This window comes from Phascolarctos cinereus, unplaced genomic scaffold (genome assembly GCF_003287225.1).
Source record: "Phascolarctos cinereus isolate Bilbo 61053 unplaced genomic scaffold, phaCin_HiC Scaffold_5;HRSCAF=322, whole genome shotgun sequence".
NCBI classification, from domain to species: domain Eukaryota; kingdom Metazoa; phylum Chordata; class Mammalia; order Diprotodontia; family Phascolarctidae; genus Phascolarctos; species Phascolarctos cinereus.
In genome coordinates, this window is record NW_027555958.1 from 27,151,603 (window position 1) to 27,166,635 (window position 15,033).

The 15,033-nt window shown below is 42.8% G+C and overlaps 1 protein-coding gene and 2 non-coding genes across 3 annotated transcripts; all 3 read left to right on the forward strand.

The window, feature by feature from the left end:
• Nucleotides 1-3,651: 3,651 nt before the first annotated feature.
• On the forward strand, nucleotides 3,652-14,830 carry CCT6A (chaperonin containing TCP1 subunit 6A). The gene is made up of 14 exons (XM_021006953.2): nucleotides 3,652-3,944; nucleotides 4,321-4,384; nucleotides 5,150-5,284; nucleotides 6,065-6,238; nucleotides 6,965-7,068; nucleotides 7,847-7,957; nucleotides 8,141-8,300; nucleotides 8,408-8,490; nucleotides 9,070-9,166; nucleotides 10,522-10,669; nucleotides 11,709-11,842; nucleotides 12,917-13,019; nucleotides 13,427-13,499; nucleotides 13,775-14,830. The coding sequence occupies exons 1-14, from the start codon at nucleotides 3,808-3,810 to the stop codon at nucleotides 13,845-13,847; spliced, it is 1,596 nt and encodes a 531-aa protein (XP_020862612.1). The 5' UTR covers nucleotides 3,652-3,807; the 3' UTR covers nucleotides 13,848-14,830.
• Nucleotides 5,806-5,939, forward strand: LOC144458103 (small nucleolar RNA SNORA22). Its single transcript, XR_013487655.1, has one exon. It is a non-coding gene; the product is annotated as a small nucleolar RNA SNORA22 (small nucleolar RNA).
• LOC144458097 (small nucleolar RNA SNORA15) lies at nucleotides 11,308-11,448 on the forward strand. Its single transcript, XR_013487649.1, has one exon. It is a non-coding gene; the product is annotated as a small nucleolar RNA SNORA15 (small nucleolar RNA).
• Nucleotides 14,831-15,033: the final 203 nt, after the last annotated feature.

Consider the following 15,033-nt stretch of genomic DNA (forward strand, 5'->3'; position numbering starts at 1 on the left):
TGACATATTGTTACTTGTATTCTATTGTATTTTCATTTATTTTGTTGAATATTTCCCAAATTACATCTTCCCCAGTTACATGGTTTGGACTAATGTGGGGAAAGCAAAGAGTGGGCCACGTATTTGACATCTCTGTTCTGGAGCACAGAGCTAAAGCAAATGAGAAGATGCAAGAGACAGATTTTAGCTCACTAGAAGGAAGACTGAGTCAACAAAGACAAATGTAAAAAAAACCCCAGCAATTCCTTGTTATCACTATTTATCAGTGGCATATTAGAGGAGGTAAATGACCCTAAGATGCCTTCAAAATCCAAGATTCTATTATTAAAATGATAATGCTATTGATCCACTTAGAATTGTTTTCTAGTATCTGCAATGAACTTGTTTCATTTTGTGGTTGTTTAGAATGAAAAAATACAGTCAGTAACCTGTGGCCCAAAAAAGCCACTCAGCACCTTATTAGCATCACGTTGTATGTTATCCATTAACCTAAGGGCTCACAGACATTTTAAGGAATTAAAGGTAATCCATGTTCCTTAGGACTGAGAACTGCCCACATTTCAAACATTTTTGCCAATTTTTGGACAAGGTACATAGATTATGGCCCCAATATTGACACCTTGTAGTGGGAATAAGAAAGGGTGGAATCTGCAAGATATTTAGCATGGAGTAGGAAGTCTGTACCTGGAGGCAGAAGATCTGGGTTCTGGTTGTTTCCATGTCATCTAGGGTAAGTAATTTAACTTCCCTGTGTCTTCATTGCCCAGCTATCAAAATGTATTATACTATCTTATCTTCTTAAGAGCAAGGGGACAGGATGATCTCTGAGACTCTGTCAATTTCTCTATCCCTGTACTACTTCTATCTATTCTGTCTTCTCAGTCTAATCAGCCTCCTCTCTTAATCGCCCTGGATTTCTGTTAGAAGCCTGGCTTCCAAACCTGGCCTTCCTTTTCCACAATACTTGCTTTTTCTCTCTCTAAGGCCAAGTGCGGGATTGGGAGGATGCAGATTTTCAACCAACTCTTTAGAATACACCCAAAGTTGATGACCAAATTAGAATTTTTCCCTTCTTGAAATATTTTTTTTAATTAGCCTAACATGACTTTCCCCCCCACTAAACATAGATTTAAACAATGAATCTTCAAACAAGAAGGTTTTTATAATTCCTCAAACTAATTTGAAGATGAAAACTTGTATTTTATTAAGCTCTGCTAATGTATGTGATGATAGGTTAAACACTAAATTTAGAGGTAACTTTCTGCATCTTCTCAACCAACTATTTTCCCTACTTCTTTTCACTGATCTTTTGATATAGAACTTTCAGAAGTCAAGAGACCAAAACTCCAATCATGTCTAAGCATATCACTTAATCTGCTTCTCTATCTGTAAAATGGGAACAAAATATTGTCCTACCTACCCCACAGGGTTATGAGGATCAAATCAGATGATGGTTGTGAACATGCATTGAATATAAAATACTATGGGAATTAATGGATTGTTATTTCAGATTCAAAACATGCTTATTTTCTGAACACATCTCCTAGACTGCAAATATATTTCCTGAACTTTAGGTGCTAGAAATGGATGCACTGAAGGACTTATTGCCAGCTGGATTTCTCCACTCCTGGCACCTAGAATTCCTACATTATTAATAGAATCATTTCAGATCCTTCGAAATGTATTTTAAATTCTAACATGTTGAATAATATATTTATGGCCAATATTGGCAAAGTACATTTACTACCCTTCCCTAATTACTCTAATTTATTTTACGTAATAGAAATAGTAAATAAAGACTGTATCTTCAGTTTTACTGAAATGGGAAGAGGAAGAGATTCATGGAATGTATAAAGAACTGGAGAAAAAGTACCTACATGCCCTGAAATTGAGTCAGTGCCATCTTTTTGGGAAGTAATATAGCAATACACAATAAAGCTATAGAACTGATTTACGTTTTGACCCAGTGAGTCTTCTGCTTACATTCCTAAGCAGTGTTTCTCCAAGGACTATCAGGGACTTCTGGGATTCCCTGAGACTTTTTTAGGGGGAATACAAGGTCAAAACCATACTATACTAAGGTGTTATCTGCCAATTAAAATAGCCTTCCCTTTTCCAACTACCTGTGAAAAGTTAGATTCCTTCACATACTTTAGTCAAACAACATATCTCAATAGATTGAATGCAGAAGCGGATATGAGAATCCATCTGTCTTCTAACAAACCAGACATTAGAGATTTGCAAAATGTGTACAACAATGCCATGCTTCTTATTAAATTTTGTTTTGGAAAATATGGTTATTATTTAAAATGTTATTTACTTTATCATGTGACAGGTTGACTATTGAATTAATAAATACTTTAAAATTTTATCAGCTTTAGTTCCTAACTCACATAAACAGAAACGCTTTGGAGTCCTCAATAATTTTTAAAGGTGTCCTCAGACCAGAAATTTTGAGAACCACTGTCCTAAGGATATTATTGAAAAGAAACATAGGCATATGTATAAAAATAGTCCTGGCAGCCTTATTTGTAACTGTGAAGGCAGAAAAAATTGTGGCATATAAATGTAATTAATTGCACCTAAGAAATGATAAATATAAATAGTACAAAGAAACACGGGAAAACATGAGTTGATAATGAAAATCATTTTGTTGTGATTTGTTGTTTGTTCAACTATAATTGTAAAAAAAATAGCAACAAAAAATATGAAGAAAAAGATCAAAAGGGAATATGGAAGCAAATGGAATGTCTTTATGAGTCTGTTAAGGTTAACATAGTCTGTTTTGTGCTTTTAAATTGCTAATAATGAAATAATCACGGAGAAGCATCTTGGTGAAGTGGATAATGGCTGGTAAGAAGCCAGGCAGGAAGACCTGAATTCAAATCCTACCTCTGACACTACTGGCTGTGCACAAATCTGTTTAATAGTCTGGTTTACTAGAAGACAACTGGATTCCCACATATGGCAAGTCACAACCTCTCAGTTCATGCTTCAGGCTAAGTTGCAGGGAAGGCACTTGTCTGGGTTGATGGAAGGAATTTTCCCACTGGGAGCTCCCTATAACAATGAAGTCACGGGCCCAGTCCCTGTCCCTAACGAAGTTTACAGTTTAATGTACAAATTCTATTTTGGTTTCTCAACGGTTTTGTTTTTGCTGTTGTTCAGGATTTTTTCAATACAATCCTCAGGACACTTACTGCACCAGTGTGCTCTGAGCCTGCAACGCCGAGAAAGTAGGCTCCGGCACATTTTTACAGAGCGGGGAACTGAGGCCCATCCCTGAGCTCAGGGTTTCACGGGGCTTTGAGTGGACGTTTCCAAAGCGTCGGTGTTCCCGGGCTGCCGAGGAGAGCCCGACCCTGTGCTCTGCGTGCCCCGCTAGGCCCCAGGTCCGACAAGCTTTGCGCTCCCCGGCCCTGTACCAGCGGGGCAGGAAGAGATGCCTCGTTGCCATAGGAATTAGCTCGTCCCTACGTCAACGGAGAGGTGACCGAGGGGGCGGAGCCAGACGGGGATTGGTAGCCGCGGGCTGGGGGCGGGGCAAGAGGCGATGAGCAGCTCCGGGGCCCAATGGCGGCGGCGTGTGGGCCGCTCGCGCCCAATAGCGAGAGGCCGCCCAGGAGGGTAGAAAGGCGGGCCCGGGGACGCTAGAGGTTTCTAGAAGGGGCTGGGTCTCTTCTCTTCTCTTCTCGCGGTTCCACGCGGAGCTCGCTTTGGGGCCAAGGCTGAGCTGAGCACGTTCCGAGCCACTTCCCTCGCTCCCGCCTCCTCCTCATCCTCCGCCGCCGCCGCTGCCCCGCAGTCATGTCGGCCGTGAAGGCGCTGAACCCCAAAGCCGAGGTGGCCCGGGCCCAGGCGGCGCTGGCCGTGAACATCAGCGCGGCCCGGGGGCTGCAGGACGTGCTGAGGACCAACCTGGGGCCCAAGGGCACCATGAAGATGTGAGGCCCCTGGGACGGGAGCGCTCGGCCGGGCGGGGATGGGGGAGGGGAAGGGGCGCGCGGGGACTTGCGCGGGAGGGGCCTCGGCGGCCACCGTCCGCCGGGCCCTGCATCCGGTCCAAGCCTTCCGGCACTCCCGGGCTCACGTGGGCGAGGCCGGGCCTCGTGGGGGTAGGAGGGGAGAGGCGGCCGGAAAGGTGTCCGGGGGGGGGAACGCCCCCCGCTGTGCGGTCGGGGCGCCCGGGGACCCCGCGGCCACCTCTGAACCTCGGGACGCGTGTGCGCGTGCGTGTGAGAAAGTGGGTGCGGGCTCGTCCACGGCGGCCCTGGGAGGGAGGGACTCTCACTCGTGGGTCGGGTCGCTCTTCCCCACCAGGCTTGTGTCCGGGGCTGGAGACATCAAGCTCACCAAGGATGGCAACGTGCTGCTGCACGAGATGGTGAGAAGCGCCCCCTCCCCTTGCCCCCCAGGCTGGGGTCCGCGTCCTTGTGTGTCCCCGAGGAATGGGGGGGAAGGTTAACATTTACGCAGGCCTACTATGCTGGGCGCTGGGGTAAACCCTTATCCTCCCAACCACTAGGGGACTGTCGGGCCTGATAGTCTCCTTTTGTTCCAGTTGAGAAAATTGAGGCGAAACAGGTTAAATGACTTGCCTAGGGTCACACAGCTAATGAGTGTAACAGGAGGCCAGATTGAAACGGGTCTTCCTGACTCATCACTCTATCCACTTTAACCACCTATTTTTATCATTAACTGACTTAAGAGGTTATGGTTATGATTATAAAAAAGTTGAGCTCCAATAGTCAGATTGCTTCAGAAAGGGAAATCTAGTTTCTGAGGACGTAATTGTTGTCAGCTGAAATTCCATTTCAAATAATTTTTAAATTACAGGAAAAATTTAATCCATTCCCTGAAAGTTTATCATAACAGGATTTCACTTGTTTCTTTTTTAATTGGTGTCATACACCTTGTAGCAGGGATTCTTTGGTTATAGGTAACAATCAGATATTGATTTTGAGATTCTTTAGTCCCATATCATTTTGTCCTTGTGAGAGGACTCTTGTTCAAAGCTTAAATGCAGAATGGTTTGGGGAGATTTTTGGTAGAAATAGTTGACAAGTGTTTTCGTTAGTTACTTTTGTAGTAAAGAGGAATCTTTACCATCTTAAATTTTAATTGTTTATTTTTCATTTTCTGTTTTTAGCAAATTCAACACCCAACAGCTTCCTTGATAGCAAAAGTAGCTACAGCCCAGGATGACATTACTGGGGATGGCACCACATCAAACGTTCTCATCATTGGGGAGCTGCTGAAGCAGGCGGACCTCTACATCTCAGAAGTACACATGACTGTCACATTCCTGTGGTATTTTCTTCTGAATAGGAAATGTTTTATTTGTCCACCCTAGACCAGTTTACGGGGCTAATAGTTAACTAAAGAAAAAGTTAACGGTTATTTTTTATCTAACCTTTTTAATATGGTCCAGTGAAAGGTGCCTAAGGATTATGTTTAGCTGGATTCCAAAAGGAAAAGAATCAGCCAAGTAGGGAAGGGATCAGGGCTTTTGTTTAGCCCTAACCTCTTGTACCTTTAACCAATTTAGTAAGAAAGGAAGTAGGAAAATAGGGAAAGGGTAGGAAAGGTTTCATGTACTAGAGAGTCCTAGAAGACCATAAGCACTTGCCTGAGATTACTTTAGTTCCAGAGTTCCCAACTTTTTATTTAGAGAAAATAACAGGTGGTCTTCTAAGGGGCTGTTTATTCTTTATTAATACATAAATGGAATTCCAGATGACTTATGAAAATATGCCTAGCCAAAACATCAGTAGGATTAGGGGGGCATCCCTTATTCCTTAATATTTGCACAGAGAACACCCAAGTGTGCTTTGTAGTTCCCTTGGTTTATAGTCTGTGCTAGAATAACATCTGCTCTTTTCCTCTGCGTTGGAAGGACTATCTATCCCTTTACATGTATTCAGAAGGGCAGCACATTTCTGAGATTGTGTGGTAACTAATGGGCCCCACCACATGCCAAAAAAGGTGTAAACTTTGCCAGGACAGTAGAGCCAGACTTAATTGTGAAGAGATTAATGTGCGGCTTTATGAATGTTGTTACCAGGGTCTGCACCCTCGAATCATAACGGAAGGGTTTGAAGCTGCTAAGACAAAGGCCCTGGAAGTCTTGGATCAAATCAAAATAAGCAAGGAAATAGATAGAGAAATCCTCATCGATGTGGCCCGAACATCCCTTCGAACCAAAGTCAGTGCTGACCTGGCTGATGTTCTGACAGAGGTGGGTGTTGAATGGAGTCTGGGTGAGCGGGGCCAACGTGCAGAAGTGAGAAAGCCAGGAGCATTTCAGCTCATAAAGGAGGGGAGCGGAGCAGAAGTCAGTCTCCCCATTTTGTTTGATTAGAAAATTGAGGACCAGGAAGGGCCTTTTTAGGGCCAGTGCTCTTACAGTGCTATACCACTAGTGTTGGCAGTTTTCATCAGTTCTCTCTTGCCAGTGAAAACAAGAAATACTTGTGGTGGTTCAGTAAAACTGAAGAATAATGCAAAGTGCTCATTTGTTCCACCTGCTAGTGTCCTATACACCAGTTTATGTGTGTGGGATGAGAATTCTGTTCCACATGTAGGTTAAAACCTAACACATTTGGAGCTTGGATATATGTTACAAAGATAGAGAGATTTGTCTTGCAGTTTGATGTGACCTGTGTGTCTTCATAGAAATTGGTCTGTTAGGTTCCCGATGGTTGTTTGGAAAAATAGAGAAGTGGTGATTATGGCCCTGGCATAATACTAGGTCTGCAGTGGAAGCTACGAAATGGCTGTTTTACAATAGGAATTGAAAATTTTCCGTTTGTTTGATTGCTACCTTGAATGGGGAAGGGGGGCCAGATATATTTTTGTTGGGTGATGGTTAATTTTAATGGCCGTTGAGAAAGGGGAAAAATTGGAACTGGGTTAAAATGTAGGCAACAATCTTATTTTATCTTTGTGTCCCCTTGTATTGCAGGCCGTGGTAGACTCAGTTTTGGCCGTCAGAAAGCCAGGTGAACCTGTTGATCTTTTCATGGTAGAGATCATGGAGATGAAGCACAAGTCAGAAACTGACACAACGTAGGTAGTTAAAAGTTGTTGGAAATGTTGACTCTGGAATTTTATTGTCTCAAAGATTTTTAAAATGTAAGTTTTACATGCTGGTCATCCAAAGTAATTTAACTCTTGAATTTTTAGACCAGTTGGAAAGTCGAAGCAAGTTTGTAGGGTAACTTTCAGAACAGATGTTCCATGAGGCATCTTTTTGCCTCTTTATTTGTGATGTCTTTGGATGAGTAATGGGGATGTGCATCTTGCATATATGAATCCTGTATGTCACACGCTATGCAAGTTTTGCTAAGGCTGCATTGGTGGTTGGCATGATTCTGCAAGAAGTGAGTAAATCTGTGTGTTATATGCAGAGCCCACCACCCAGCATTGCTGGGCTAATATTAAAAAGGAGCATGCCTCTGCCAAAAATACTGTAGGGGAGGGCTGCACAAAAGCCAGTCCATTAGAAGATCAAACTAAGTGAATGCAGTAGATGGTGAGGGGGTCCAATGGCAATGTTCATCCCTCACTTGGTCTTTGCTTGTTAAAATCTAGCTGAATTTAGTAGGTGGATGGGATCTGCCCCTCCCCCTCTCTTTTTTTTGGGGGGGGGGTGAGTGGTGAATAGGTACAAGAGGACAAGTTTGTCCCAGGGCTTAAAAAAAAAGAAATTAGTAGCTTTTAAAGGCTGTGAAAGAAGTTATTAAAGTTGTCTCACTTAAATTTGCTCTCATATTTTATTGCTCGATAGGCTGTTTTTCAGATAGACTATAATGTACTCATAGAAGGACATAACTTATTTTAATAGGTTGATCAGAGGACTGGTATTGGACCATGGTGCCCGACATCCTGATATGAAGAAAAGAGTAGAAGATGCTTACATCCTTACGTGCAATGTGTCATTAGAATATGAAAAAACGTAAGTTTAGGTTACCTTCATAAATTGATTACAGTTAATGACCTCTGAGAGTCCCATCTAGTGGCTTGAAACCTGTGGTCCTATGAAATGTGAATTTTCAGAAACTGCATGTGAGAATAATGGTTTTCTTCTCCTGGCTTTTTAAATAATTTTGCTTCTTGCTTTTTTTTCTTTTTTTTTTAGAGAAGTAAATTCTGGATTTTTTTACAAAAGTGCAGAGGAAAGAGAGAAACTAGTAAAAGCAGAAAGGAAATTCATTGAAGATAGAGTAAAGAAAATAGTAGAACTGAAAAGAAAAGTGTGTGGTGATTCAGACAAAGGATTTGTTGTTATTAACCAAAAGGTAAGAATGAAATCTTAATGCCATGTGTTCAGGTCTTAATCACCTAAATGGTCCAATCCATTTTAAGATGTGTTTTTTTTGTTTGTTTTTGTTTTTAATCATTGCAGGGAATTGACCCATTTTCTTTAGATGCTCTTGCGAAAGAAGGCATAGTAGCACTCCGCAGAGCAAAAAGAAGAAATATGGAGAGGTAGGTTTTGGCAGGTGGGCTAAGTAATCTGAATTTACTCTTACTGTATGTAATTGGGGCTTTACACGTTCTCACTTAACAGGAGTGGCCCATTCCAAAGCCTTTCCCTTCCCTTCTTGGGGCTCTGTGTAGCCCTGTAGCTGGAGAGGACAAAGGGGCCCTGGCTGCCCTCTTGTCTGTCAGGTCAGATTGGTGTAATGCCAGTTTATAGAAAGCAAGAACTGTTTGTGTCCGTAGTTATTCCAGGGCTTTTTGTTTGTACAGTCCTGGACATTTTGAGCCTAAATACAAATTTGTTGGCAAGAGGTCATAATTGGGTGGGAATTGGGCTTGAGAATGAAAGGACTGACTTCTATATGAATCATTCTAATATTACCCTTACTGGACTATGGGAAGTGTTTCAAGAACTCCCATATGCAACTTCCATTTGGGCTTCTGCATGGAAATGGAAAAACTTCAGTCTAACACAAGTGAGAACTTCCTCAAAATTAAATACGCTCATCATGGATTGGGGGATGTTGCTTGTGGGAGGTCAGAGTTACCAACCACGAAATTATAAAGTAAATTTTCCTCTTTCAGGTTGACTCTTGCATGTGGTGGGATGGCTATGAATTCTCTAGATGACTTAAATTCTGACTGTTTGGGACATGCAGGGCTTGTCTATGAATACACACTGGTAAGTATATCTCTTCATGCAAGTAATATTTTTTAACCCTTGATTATCTCAATTTTTATTTTGCATTTGAAATTTGATGAAACTTTGTTGTGTAGAGGTGTGATCACATTGACATAGGGAGCTCTGTTGGTGAGGAAATAACCTACTAGTGTGGATCAGTCGTTCATCTGCATCCTCAGCCAGTCTGTGCGGTTGAAGCTGGTCAAATCTCAGGTTAAATTTGAGGCTGGATATCATCTATTAAGCTGTTTTTAAAGTTAACACAGAATAAACATTTGGTTCGATGAAGATATAAGGTATCCCTTGAACTAAAAATGTTTATTTTTGATAATGCAGGTGTGTGTCAGACCAGCATATGACATAAATTATGTGTGTGGCTGTGGGGCATCTTCAGAAGTGATGGAGGCTTCATTGTAGGAAGGAGAAGGGGCCAAGTCACTGCCTCCCTGTGCAGTATTTCTGCTTGCCCATGCTCCATTGGGCCAGCACTGTTAGTTTAGAAAATTCACCATCTTGGGTCCTTTTAAGTCAAAGTGCATTATTTGCAAACAGCATTAAAATATCTTTTTTCTTCTAAATGGCAACTTGCACCAAGTTGGAAATCTAGTTTGGTTTGGACCACAGCTGCCTACTGCGTCATAATCCCTTACTCATAAACCTTAGTTGCTGCTTAAATTGGTCTTCTGAAAGGAAGATAATACTGGCAAGATTAAATAACATAATATGCAACCTAAGTGTTTTTTTATCAGTCATACCAGCAGTGTCATGACATGAGCGAACGCTGAACTAAGGTTGGGTTTGTGGCATCCTCTCCGAGTTTGCCGTCAAATCATGTACCGTATCCTATTTTGAAAATAATAATAAGGGCGCTTGCCAGCAGGAAGTGGTTTCAGAAGCCAAGAACTTTACCCCAAAATAATTTAGGTCCCATTTGTTTGAGGGGGGATGGTGGGGCTCTAATGATGGACCCCGAAAAGGCCCCAGACTTTTCTACACAACCTAGATAGATCCCTGGGGTTGCTTAAGACATCTGGCCCACCCCAGCTCACCTGGATTATTGAATTAGAGTACTTGACACTTCTTAATCCCATCCATGCCCCTTTTCTGTTACCTCTGGACTACCCTAAGCTATTTGCCACTCCCAGTGTGTAAAAATATCCCATCCTCATCCACGAAGGAGCACAGGCTCCTTAAGAGTCTGGCTGCTGCCAGACTCATTAGTGAGTCCCATCCACCCCAGTGGTATCTTAATAAACTCACTACTACTGAAAAAAGAAAAAATACTAGTGATGCCTTAGAACTGTCCAGGTGCTGCCCGGTGTTTCTGGTGTTTTCGTGTTCATTACATGCTGTAGGGAGAAGAAAAATTCACCTTTATTGAGAAGTGTGGCAACCCCCGATCTGTGACGCTGTTGATCAAAGGTCCGAACAAGCACACGATTACACAGATCAAGGATGCGGTTCGAGATGGGCTGCGGGCAGTCAAGAATGCCATCGAAGACGGTGAGCCTCGTCCTCTTAAATTCAGCCGTTGACAGGTTTTGTGTCACTCGATTTCCCCGTGGATCCTTCCCCCACTCAGAATATCTTTTTTTGTTTTTTGGAGAGGTGGTGGGATTAAGTGACTTGCCGAGGATCACACAGCTAGTGTCAAGTGTCTGAGGCCGCATTTGAACTTGGGTCCTCCTGACTCCAAGGCTGGAGCTCTATCCACTACACCACCTAGCTGCCCCCAGAATATCGTCTTTTATAACAGAATGAAAAGGGGGGAGGAAGGTAATCTGACACTAGCCATGGATCCACAAAGGTCAGGGGAGGGTGGCGAATCGGCGCTCGTGTTCTTCTTTGGGCCATACTTTGTGATTAGGGTTGTAGGATTGCAGGGTTTCAGATCCGTTTTTGTCATTTCCATTTCCATTGTTATACTTATGTTTTTCTGGTTCTGCTAACTTCTGTTGGCATCAGTTCACATATGTCCGCATGCCTCCCCATGGTCTTCATGTTCTGTTGTGACATCCATATGCTGTGCCACGTTTGGTTTGCCATTCCCCAAGCTGATGGGCATCTGTTTGTTTTCAGTTCCCGGCTGACAAATGGGTTGGTATATGTTAAACTCGTTAAATTATGTTTACCTTTTAAGTGCATGGATGAATACTGTGTTCTCTTTGTCAGTAGTCAACACAGCCAGACACCATGCAAAAGCACATTGTTCTCCTTTGAGATGGTGTTAATGGGATGCTAAGGGTTGTCTAGGCATGCCATTGCTAAAGGGGATCACAGGCGTCTGCCCTGACTTTGTAGTGATGGTGTGAGAAGTGTGAAAAGTGAGCTGAAGTCACAGCTGAAAGCTAGGAGTTTGACAGCAGAAGAGGTGGCACTGCTTCGTCCAGAGAGGAGAGCGAGTGTTGCCCACAGTTATCAAGACTGTTGGAGGTGATTGGGGCCTGCCTCCCGTCAGGAAGGACGGCACACACTTTGGCAGACAAGCTGCGTTACTATGGATATGTGACATGTCCTCTTGTGTTTCCCTCTCCCTCGCCAGGCTGCGTGGTTCCTGGTGCCGGTGCAGTAGAAGTCGCCATAGCTGAAGCTCTCATTAAACACAAGCCCAATGTCAAGGGAAGGGCCCGTCTAGGAGTCCAGGCTTTTGCTGATGCATTGCTCATTATTCCCAAGGTGTGTGGAAATTAAGTTGCTGGTTTGTTTGTGACATTAATTTTTAGAAAATGTCCATGTGCTATAGATAGTCCTAAATTGGGTATTACATGGTTTATCTGTAAAGTAGCTGCTACTGTCTCTTACTGTTACCGGACCATGAGGATCCTAGGGAACCCCTGCCATCGGTCACTTCTTTTCCAGGACAAACCTTGCTTTTGGACAATGGGTAATAAGTCACAAGTTGGTGGCATAATTAAAATTAATGTGTTTCTTTGTGTCAAATATTGCTTGCCTGGTTCGGAGCATGACCCAAGTGAAAATGCTTATTAGCAGCACACCCTAGAGATCTTCAAGTGTGGCTGCCCACAGGTTCAGCCTGGGGCTTCTGAAAGAAGGCCTCCTCCACCATTTCAGGCGATTCTGCTGGCTCCTGCAGCATTCTCAGGGTGTTTGTGGTGGGGTGGTTTTGTGGTAAGCAGGCAGCAAATAAAAGTTTTTGGCTTGGACCTGCGTTCTCAGTGGTGCAGATAGCATTCGTTGAAAAAATGTTCTCCCTGTGCAGATTGATAACTGATACGTGTGTGTGAGTCAGGACTTGAACTGGGGGCTTCTGGCTTCTGAGGGTGGCATGAAGGAGACGTTTCTTGGTGTTGTTTCCTCGCCTGTAAAATGAGGGTGTTACATTAGATGACCTGAAATAATAACTGTCTTTCATACAATGCTTTCAGGTTGGCAAAGCACTTAAAAAATACTTTATCCTCCAAAAAAATACTTTATCCTCAGAACAACCTTGGGAGGTGGGGGCACTTACCCCCATTTCATAGGTGAGGAACCTTAGGCAGACAGTGACCTACTGAGGGTCACACATTTAGTGTTTGAGGTAGGATTTGAATTCAGGTCTGCCTCCAATTCCAACCTTCGCCACTGTGTCTGCTAATTGCCTGGAGATCTTACCCAGCTTGAAATGTGTCTCATATGTGTGTTCTGCCTTGCTTCAGAATAAATGTAATAAGAATTCCTTTAATTCTTGTTTGCCAGTAGGCCTTTTTTTGTTTTGAAAGGTTAAGTGTTGTGTTTATTTTGTTTTTGAAGGTTCTTGCTCAGAACTCTGGTTTTGACCTTCAGGAAACACTAGTTAAGGTACAGGCTGAACATTCAGAATCAGGACAACTTGTTGGTGTTGATTTAAAGACAGGTAAGAGAACCGCCCCCGAGTAGGACAGTCTTTTCATTGGCTTCTCTGAGTAGCTTGGGTGCTGCTGGCACCAGCAAGCGCCCACAGGTAGCAGGGTGGTGAATCATGAGGCCCTTCTCCAGAATGTGCTTTAAAGATTCATAAAAGAGGATTACAAAGGAAACCAGTTAATTCTATTGAATTCTCCTTGTCAGAAAACATTTTACAAGACAAGTACACACCTCCAGCTTAAGAATGAACTTCAGGTGCCTGAGTGAATGTTCTTGAGACCCGAAGGTAGCCAGTATTGGCCTGGGTGTATTCCTGAGCACCTTCAGCTGGAGGAAGGGCATTTCTAGGGTCCTCGCAGGGAAGACGGCCACCGACAGATGGTCAAGCTGAGGGGGGGCATCTGGTTTCCTTTGCAGGTGAGCCGGTTATTGCGGCCGAAGCTGGCATCTGGGACAACTATTGTGTCAAGAAGCAGCTGCTTCACTCCTGGTGAGTGGGGAAGATCTGAAGAGCCCATGGAGGTGGGGGGAGGGTGTTTTTTTAATATTTAAAGGAAAAATTTTGTTGTAGCCTCTGTGATTCTTCTCTGAGTAATAATGTTTGTGAGAAGACATGATATTAAATTTGAAATAAAAGTACTGGAAAAGACAGTACAGGTTAGGACAGACACTGTGTTGTGTCCTTAGACAGATTGAAGAACTCCTGGGTACTAAGAAATGGAAGTTGATTTCAGTTGATACTTAATGCCTTAAATCTCCTTTCAGCACTGTGATTGCCACCAATATTCTCCTGGTTGATGAGATCATGCGAGCTGGAATGTCTTCTCTGAAAGGTTGAATTGAATCATAGGTTGTTTCTTTTGTGATCAGCTGAATCATGAAGGCCCTACAGAAAAAACCACAAAGTATGTCTGGAGGTGGAGTTTTTCTTCTCAGCCGCCAAGGATTTTCCAAAGAATAATTGTTTTTCTTACTGTTGCAGTAAACCTGGTCTCTAAAACTGAAATTATTGGCCCCTATTCAAATATAACGTCCTAAAGTTGATTACAGTATTTATTTTTCTTGAACTGCACTGAGGCCTACAATTAAAGCTGCGGTCCTTTTTACCTGGTCGATGAGCGTCCTGCCTTGCTTCCTGTCTCGTGTAGTAGCTGGTGTGCAGCTTAGACCCTGCTCGTTTCTTCCTTGTATTACATAGAGTAGTGCTTGACTTTACCGAGTCTGACTTATTCGATGGCTTCGTCTGTCTAAATCTAGACACAAAAGGGGCATGAAGGTTTCACAAAATTCAAATGAATTCTGCCTTCTGTAACCACTTTTCTGTTCTAGTGCAAGCCCTGAAGCATGAAAGCTTTTGTTGAAAGTAAATTGTTTGTATTTTCTCTTTCCAAGGTTTTCCTGTATTAAGAGAAAGAGTTGGTGGGTGTTTAGTATGCACTTGGAAAAGTAATGCTGTGTGTTAGTCTTTCTAGTAACTTATAAACAGATTGACTTGAAACCGTTCTTTGTCAGCTTTTAAAACCCTTTTATTTACATTATTTTGACAAAAATCCAGTTGCCTCAGTTGTGTGGTCTTACAAAAGTGTATTTGTCCTATGGTGGATTGGATTTGGGGTTGTTGGGGGGGTGCCCTTTTCGTTGTTGGATATAAAATAGAACTCATTCCTGGGTATGTATAAAATGTATTAACTGATTTTTTTTTTCAATTCTTGATACCTTGTTTTTATATCACTTTCATTTCTGAATATATTCTAGTTTCCTCCCTTCCCCAGCCATCCATTCTTTGAAACCAAGAATAAAAAAGAGAAACAGTAATGTAAACCCAGCGAACACTTCACTTGTCTAGTTAGGCAATGTTCCATGCCCTGAGTATGACTGGCAGTGTTTTGTATGTGCAGAGTGTATGTGGGAAGGAGATGAGGAAGGGCTGGGACGGACAGTGCTTGGCTCATTTACCACCTCACTTTTGGCCAGCACTTTGCCATATAACATGCAGTAGGTGTATGTCGTGTGCAAGGTGATGG

Bases quoted from the DNA above. Each gene is read 5' to 3' on its own strand.
- CCT6A (XM_021006953.2), top strand. From the start codon at position 3,808: ATGTCGGCCGTGAAGGCGCTGAACCCCAAAGCCGAGGTGGCCCGGGCC. The intron at 7,069-7,846 runs GTAGGTAGTTAA...TTATTTTAATAG, and splicing joins AAGTCAGAAACTGACACAAC to GTTGATCAGAGGACTGGTAT. The intron at 7,958-8,140 runs GTAAGTTTAGGT...TTTTTTTTTTAG, and splicing joins TCATTAGAATATGAAAAAAC to AGAAGTAAATTCTGGATTTT.